General features: G+C 40.8%; 1 protein-coding gene across 1 annotated transcript in view; it reads right to left on the minus strand.

Annotated features, from left to right (window-relative positions):
• ADAM12 (ADAM metallopeptidase domain 12) overlaps positions 1 to 8,798 on the minus strand; it is a 322,246-nt gene that overhangs the window by 268,834 nt on the left and 44,614 nt on the right. Inside the window, exon 3 of the mRNA XM_006867472.1 lies at positions 5,054 to 5,127. Within this exon, the coding sequence (XP_006867534.1) occupies positions 5,054 to 5,127 (74 nt within the window). The remainder of the gene's footprint in view (positions 1 to 5,053; positions 5,128 to 8,798) is intronic.

Here is an 8,798-nt window from a genome sequence, read left to right on the forward strand (position 1 = left end):
GTTGGTTAGGGGACACTTTTTAGCATCCGCTTTAGGTTCTGGTTTAATGGATTGGAGTCCCTTTCATTTTTGTTTTGATTGGTAGACAAATTATACTTAAATCTTCATGGGACCAGAAAGCCTTATCTTTCTCCCACAGAACCAAGGGTAGTTTTGAACTGCTGACTGTGAGCTGAGCAACCCGATTTATAACCACAGAGTGTAAATCTTTACCAGAGCAGAAAGCCTCATCTTTCTCTCAATATTCAACATCTTTAACCCTTTCCAAGTTGGGAGTGCTTTCTACAATGTACCATTATCTTTTATGAATAATAATTAAACAGTTCTTTTTTTCAAACCTTCATGAAGTTGTTTCAAGTTTTTTTCCTATGAAATAAAGGATGTCTCCCTAATTTTAAAATGAGTCTTTTCTTGTTATAAAACACTAAGAAAGCAAGCCAAGTCTTCTATAATCTTTCCATATATGCTGAGATAAATGTACCCATGAATAATTTTTAAATAAAGCTAAGTAATATCACATAAGCTATTTAATAACATGCTGTTTCTGTTAATTATATCATGAATTAAATCATTTTCACGCTAATAAAGATCTTTATCATTTTAATCGCTGCCTAGTTTTCTAGTTCATAGTTGCAACTTTAATTGACTTAATATCCTATAATGTATACTTTTGTGGTGCTGCAGGTTAATGAGCTGGACTGCACACAGTTGGTTTGAAGCACCAGGTTGGCGGTTCAAACTCAGCAGCTGTTCCTCAGAAACCCTATACAAGGTCGTTATGGGTTGGAACTGACTTCACGGCACTTAACAACAAAATATGTGTACTTTTAGCTTGTGTTTATTTAGCTATGGTTTACGATAGCTTCTCTTAGAAATATTCTCTGAAGTGAATTCTTGGACCAAACGCTATGCAAATTTAAATGCTTTTATGTATTGGGCAACGGCTACCTTTTGCAGCTGCAGGGTTTAAAGAAATAGACTACAAACATTTCACCTTATTTATCAAATTTCAGAGTTTTGTTATTCATTTCAAAAAGAATAGTCCCTCTGGAATAGAATGTAACCTTTTTTTTTTTTTTTTGCAAACAAAGAGTTTTGCACACTGATGCATTTGTGGGGAATGCCTTATTGGAATAATAGTATTGGCATGCTTTTTTTTATGTTAACTTCACATAATGGAATCTCTCAAATTGGTACAGGAAGTATAATTAATATAAAGCTACATGTTAAGTGTTCACATGACAGCATGTTTGGGAAATAAAGTAAAGAAGATGGCTTGTATGTTTTCAACTTTGCTCATTTCTACAACATTTTGTGAACGGCTCAGAATTGAGAGAGCGCGCCAACAAGGGCACCTTTTAAAATGATATTTTATACAAATTAGCCACTGTGTCGTTGTGAAGGCTCAGTATACTATCTGCAGTCAGGGGAGGTAAATCACGTTCCAAGGGGACCATGAATCAGGCTATTAGAGCCCTTTGCAAATGGCCTCTACCAAACACATTTCTAGATGGAAAAGCATGCCCATTAGAAAGTTCCATGAGAATGAAGAATATGAAATGGCATATGGATTAGGATATAAATCAACAAGACAAAAGAAGCAAAGCCTTATGCTAAGAGAAATTCCAAGTAAAACGCACCAAAATATTATACAAGGTTATCGGTGGTAGTTGGCATGCATTGCTTCTTTTTTGCTGCTCCGTATTTTCCGTCCCCATACAGTTTTAAAATTATCTACATTAGGCACATATTCTTTTTATGGTGATGGTGGTGGTGGTGGCTGTGTGCCATGGAGTCAGAACCGACTCATAGTGACCTTGTAATAGGGTTTCCGAGGCTGTAAATCTTTACGGGAGCAGAAAGCCTCATCTTTCTCCCACAGAACAGCTGGTAGTTTCGAACTGCTGATCTTAAGGTCCGCAGCCAGATTCGTAACCACTACGCTACCAGAGCTCCTTATTCTTTTTGCAGTAATACACAAATTACTTAAGATTTTCATCAGTCTATTCCTATTCCTCTACATACAATCCTGGTGTAGGACTGTGCTGGACTTCAAGGTCAATTGGAAGTGCAAGGACAGCAGTTTGAGCTCATTAGCCACTCCTCGGAAACCCAAGTCACTATGAGTCAGAACCAACTCGAGATAAGATGACAATAAAGGAATTTCCATCAGAAAGCTTTGGTGAACACGGAAACAGCAGCAATGAAGGAAATGAAAAGAAAATCAACAAAATGAGCTCAGTACAGAAATGAACGTAGAAGAAACTAGCAACACCACACACAGACAAAACCCCCAAAGCAAAACGACAACAATCAATTCACACCTATTGATAATGACACTGAATATACAAGGATGAAATGTACCAGGTAAGAGACAGAGAGCAGCAGAATGGATACAAATCTGGTGCGTGCACACAATGGGATAATTCACAACACTGAAGAAGAATAACAAATCTATGAGACAACAGGAACATGGATGAACCTGGAGGACATTCTGCTGAGTGAAATTTGTCACAAAAAAAGGACAAATGTGGTATGAGACCGCCGTTGTCAAACCTTAAGAAAGATAGCTACCAGGGGTGGAAGGTAAGGGAAAATTATTCACAACCTAGAGGGTAGACACATGGTAACAAGGGTGATGGGGCAGGAAATATACAAGAAGAGGCAGGTTGGTGGAGGAAAGATGAAGGAAGCAGGAGATACAGGGAGGTATGCTAGGGTTAAAGCAAACAGAGGTAAATACCATTAACTGATGCTACACAGAGGGGAATGCAATCATTGTAACAACACAAAGTGTATAGTTCATTCCATGTGGGACAGATAAACCGGTTTGGAAAACCGCAACCAACTCAAAAAAAAAAAGTTGGTTTTGTTTTTTTAAAAGGGATTTTCCTAAATCCAGCCGCCAATCATAAATTCTTAAAAATAGCACTGTTAGAAGCCTAGTTTTCTTTTGATCTTTCCAGAGAATTTTTCAGCTGTATCTGCTGAGATTTTCAAACTCAGGTACAAACAACAAGGCTCAAAAACCCAAAGGCCACACAATATTCTTACATTAAAAAAACATACTAATTACTTTCCTTACAGAGACTTATCCAAAGCATTATACAGCCTTCTATTCAGACTTTTGACTTCCAATCCATGTATCGGAAATTATTTTTAGATGACCCAACCACAGGGAGCACAAGCCATTTGCTGTTGACAAACGTGTTTGATCCCTGTGGATGAGTAAGACTAGAGTTGCACTGCAGACCCCAGGAATCAGTTTATGTGATTCTACATAGCCAGGTATGCATCACTCAATGTCCATGAGTGTTGTTCTTAAGTGCTATTGAGTCCGTTCTGACTCATAGCAACCCTGTATGGGGTTTCCAAGGAGAGCAGCTGGTGAGCTTGAACCGCCAACCTTGTGATTCAAACACACCTTGTGGTCCAGTGCTCATCCTACTGCCCCATGCCAAGACAGAGCACCCACAATACATTCTGTAAAACAGGATGCTATGTGATACGGACATTGGACGGTGACCCGCTTCCGGTTGTCTTCATCACAGCTGCTGGAGAAGGCGATGGCTGAGAGAGGGCAGCCGCAGAAACAGAGCAAGAAGATACAAGTAAAGAGAGAGAGGTATCCCACTAGCTCTGCCTGCTGTTCCATCTGCCTGTGCTGCCAGAACAGTCCAGCAGCCCACCCCACAACCAAATCCACCCCCACACACAATGTTGCTGACAAAACCTCAGAGTCCAAACCCAAAGCCACGTCATCCTCGCTTTCATCTACCTGTATCCCACCTATGGTCCAGGGCTGCAAGATCAGAGCTTGAAAATCTTTAAAATCCACTAGTGTTGGGGGAAATACAAGCAGAGCCTTTTTTTTCTTTAAAAAAAAAAAAAAAAACTCTTCTGGGACCACAGCCATATATATATGTGGTAGGACATTGTCCAAGCAGGCATTAAGCGATGCACACCTGCATTTGTTCTGGTCATTTTTTAAATCGAGGCAGTCTGCGGTGATGAACATCGGATGTTAGGGTTGGCTGCAATGGTCTGAATTAGTCAGATTTGCTTGTCCCTAAATGAAGACCAGTGTGAGGAAATGACTGGGCTGGGCTGCAGAGAGACACTGAGTCAGGCTATGATTCCACGTCCCAGGGCAGAATTCATTCCAGAGAGTCTGGCTCACTCTACACTCATATTTCAGCAAAAATCAGTATTTCAGTGACGGGGGAAGGAACCAGTACATCTGAAAAAGGGCAACGCCTAGTTTCACTCAAGCAGGATGTGGGGGTTTGATTCATACCTTCACATGTACATTACTGATGAGAATAGTATGATATTTTCCTGGTACCAATCAAATGGAACATTCTGGGGACCCCCTAGATCTGAATTGTCTAGAGAGATAGTCCTAAACTGTGAACAAAGACGGGAGTGGTTTTCACTTATACTTGGATGCAGACGGAGTTTTCTACCGAGAAGGTACAGAAAATATGCAACAACACCCACGCTCTCCAGAAAAAACATGCAAAACCATTTTCTGGAAACATATATACTTTTGCAGAAAGAAAAAGGCCACATTTTTAAATAAAGAGACAAAATAAATGGTTTGGACCAATGAGGAGACTTGCTTTGAAAGAGAAAATAAACTCCTGGTATTTCTCAGCAAGAAAAAACTTTCTATCCATTTGAAGCTGTTTCTCTTCACATATCCCAGGAATTTCCAAAAGTCAACTATAATGGAGCACTGTTTTTTGACCAGAATAGGAGGTGCTTAAATTCTATCCTTGAAAAATCAGGCTATGAACAAAAAAAAGCAAAGGAGACTTCAGAAACATTAACAAACGCTGCTGAGTTAGTTCTTTCTCAGAGTGGTAACAGTCTTTGCTTCTCATGTGATAATTTTCTGAAGGTGAATCCAGCCTCAAACCCAAACCTGGATTACTAGTGCACAGGTTTTGTTCTGTTTCTCTGAGCACCCACTAAAGTTACATAGCTGTTTATAAAGAAAGCACAGCATCCTTATTTTCTCCCGTCACGCAATAAGCAAGAATTAACTTACTCATTTCTTTCCAGATTGAGAATCAGTTGTTTGCTTTGCAGCTGTAATCGAACACTCAGTAATTCTGGATGATTCTGAAAGACAGAAAAGAGAAGGTCAGTTGGAAGATGTTCGTTTGGAATGTTCTCCATAGGGTCAGGACTAAGGGAAGAAAAGCCATTTTCCTTCTTGAGAACGTTCTGGAAGTCCAAGTACAGAAGACCAGGCCCAGAATTTGGGGGACATGTCTTCCCTCTAAGGTGGCACTGATAAGTCCCACATTCCTGGCCCCCACACTTCTTTCCTTCAGCCACACAGGGATTTTCTATACTCCACCCTCTTCTGTCAACTCAGTTGGCACAAGGACACGCCCACTTCCCCACAAACTCACGTGGGAATTTAGAGCTATCTTTGACTCCTCTTTCTCCACTGCCCCTCCAAAACACAACTCCTTCTCCTTCTGCCCATATCTAACATAACTCTACCTATCACCGTGACTTGGAACTTACTCAATGGCAACCTGTTGCGTTAAGTCCTCATTGTGTACCATTGATTTGGTTCTGATTCATAGTGACCCCATCTGTAACAGCAGACACCCCCAGTCTCACACCATCCTCACAATCGGTGCTGTTTGAGCCTATGTTACAGCTTCTGTATCACTCCATCTAACTGAGGCTCTCCCTCTTTTGCGGTGACCCTGTATTTTACCAAGGACATGCCAGCATAACGTCCTTCTGTACACATTGGTCTCTCCAGATGACATATCCAAAATGTAACTGTTGTTATTGTTAAGTGCCATCCAATCGGTTCTAACCCTGTCTAGGGTTTCCTAGGAGCGGCTGGTCAGCTTGAACCTCCGACCTTGCGGTTCAAATTGACTTTACAGGCCAACGCATTAGCCCACAGTGCCACACCAGAACTTCTAAGTATTTATGTTGTTGTTGTCATTATTGTTAGGTCAGCTGATTCATAGCAACCCTGTGTACAGCAGAACGGAACACTGCTCAGTCCTGTGTCTTCCTCACAAATATGGGTATGTCTGAGACCAATGTTTTTATGTGCACAAGATTTCTTTAAAAATATTCAAGAGAAAAGATGTCAGTTTGAGGACTAAGGTGCACTTGAACCAAGTCATGGTATTTTCAATAACTGCATATGCAAGTAAAGTTGGACAGTGAATAAGGAAGACCATAGAAGAATTGGTGCGTTTGAGTTATGTGTTGGAGGAGAATATTGAAGGTTCCATGGACTTCCCAAAAGAACTAACAGATCTGTGTTGAAAGAAGTACAGCCAGAGTGCTCCTTGGAGGCCAGGATGACCAGACTTTGCTCTCATACTTCAGACATATAATCAGGAGGGACCAGTCCTTGGAGAAGGATTTCATGTTTGGTAAAGTAGAGGGTCAGAGAGAAAGAGGCAGACCCCCAGCAAGATGGATTGGCACAGTGGCAGCATCGATGGGCTCACAAACATAGCAACGATCGTGAGGTTGGCGCAGGACCGGGCAGTGTTTCATTCTGTTGTGCACTGTGTTCCTAGGAGTCGGTACCGTCTTGATGGTACCTAACGACAATGATATATACTTACAGTACTTCAGCTGGAGGATTAATTGACTAACCATATTTACTACAGACTCTGGGTTTGGCACTGTAGGATCAGCACTGGGCTATGAACCACAAGGTCAGCAATTCAAAACCTTCAACTGTTCCTTAGCTACTATGCAGGGTCACTATTAATTCAACAGCACTTAAAAACATCCTTACTGCATTTTACAGTTAAATGCACTGGTAAATTGCAAATATCCAACAGTTCGATAATCAGTTAAAATGAAACAAAAATCACAACTGAAGGTCACTTAAGTTTGGAGCCAATGTTAATACATGCATTAACTAAGGCCATATGTCAGTGGTAGAGGGGGTAATTGTTTACTTTTTTTTAAGGAAGCTCTTAGTACATCATCTTGGTTTTCCATATCCCATACACACATTTGGCTATTTAAATTTAAACTAAAATGAAGTGAAATTCTTTTAATTCACTTTTAATCATGTGATGTTATTGTTAAGTGCTGTCGAGTCGATTCCAACTTATAACTACCTGTATAGGGGTTTCCAAGGAGCGAATGGTAAGCTTAAACCACAGACCTTGTGGTTCAAACTGACCTTGAAGTCCAGCACTTTTAAGCTTCAGTCCCACACCAGGACTCAATCATGTGATACTGCCCACCACCCACTCTGCAGGAGAAAAATGAGACTTTCTGCTCCTACAAAGATTTAAAGTCTCAGAAACCCTATACAGAGTCACTATGAGTCAGAACCAACTGGATAGCAGTTAACCACTAACACCACCACCATGTGGCTAATGGCTACCACTATTGGGCAGTGCAGAGATTGGATGCTTCTGCCTTTGCAGAAACAAACATTGTGCTGCTTTGAATTAGTGATAAATGCAAAAAAACCTGGACAGACTTAAGTGTAAACACTAGTTATTTTTAAATGTGCTCCAAGGAAGAGTGTCTTCTCGATTTTAATTGATGGATTGGAAGTTGTTGTTGTTAGGTGCCATCGAATTGATACTGACCCATAGCGACCTTATGCACAGCAGAACAATACACTGCCCGATCCTGGGCCAACCTCACTACTGTTGCCACGCTTGAGCCCATTGATGCTGTCACTTTGCCAATCCATCTCGCTGGGGTCTTCCTATTTTTCTCTGACCCTCCACGTTACCAAACATGATGTCCTTCTTCAGCGACTGGTCCCTCAGGACAGTATGTTTGAAGTATGAGAGACGAAGTTTGGCCATCCTGGCCTCCAAGGAGCACTCTGGCTACACTTCTTCCAACACAGATCCATTTGCCCACAGCACTTTCAATATTCTCCTCCAACACCATTAACTCAAAAGCATCAATTTTTCCATGGTCTTCCTTATTCACTGTCCAGCTTTTGCATGCATACAAGGTTACTGAAAACACCATGGCTTGGGTGAGGCGCACCTAAATCATTAAGCTGACATCTTTGCTCTTCAACACTTTAAAAAGATCTTGGGCAGATTTTCCCAATGCAATGTGTCGTTTGAGCTCTTGACTGCTGCTTCCATGAGTGTTGATAGTAGATCCAAGCAGAATGAAGTCCTTCACAACTTCAGTCACTTCTCCGTTGATAAGAATGTTATTTATTGGTCCAGTGGTGAGGATTTTTGTTTTCTTTATATTGAGATGCAATCCATACCTAAGGCTGTGCTCTTTGATCTTCATCAGTAAATATTTTAAGTCTTCTTCATTTTCAGCAAGCAAGGTATCATTTGCATTATCGCAGGTTGTTAAAGAATCTTCCTCCAATCCTGCTGCCACGTTTTTCTTCATAGAACCCAGCTTCTCGTATTATTTGCTCAGCATACAGGTTGAAAACTATGGGGAAATAATACAACCCTGTCACACACCTTTCCTAATTTTAAATCATTCAGTATTCCCACGTTCGGTTCGAACAACTGCCTCTTGGTCCAGGTACAGATTCCTCATGAACACAATTAAGTGTTCCGGAATATGCTTACTTCACAATGTTGTCCATAGCTTCTCAATGTTGTCCATAGCTTGTCACAATTGAAAGTCTTTGAGTAGTTAATAAAGCAGAGGTAAACATCTTTCTGATACTCTCTGCTTTCAGCCAAGATCCATAGGATATCAGCAATGATATCCCTCATTCCAGCTTGAACCTCTGGAAGTTCTCTGTCAATGTATGCTTGCAGCTGTTTCTGTATTACTTTTAG

Source organism: Chrysochloris asiatica, unplaced genomic scaffold, assembly GCF_000296735.1.
Source record: "Chrysochloris asiatica unplaced genomic scaffold, ChrAsi1.0 scaffold00105, whole genome shotgun sequence".
NCBI lineage: Eukaryota > Metazoa > Chordata > Mammalia > Afrosoricida > Chrysochloridae > Chrysochloris > Chrysochloris asiatica.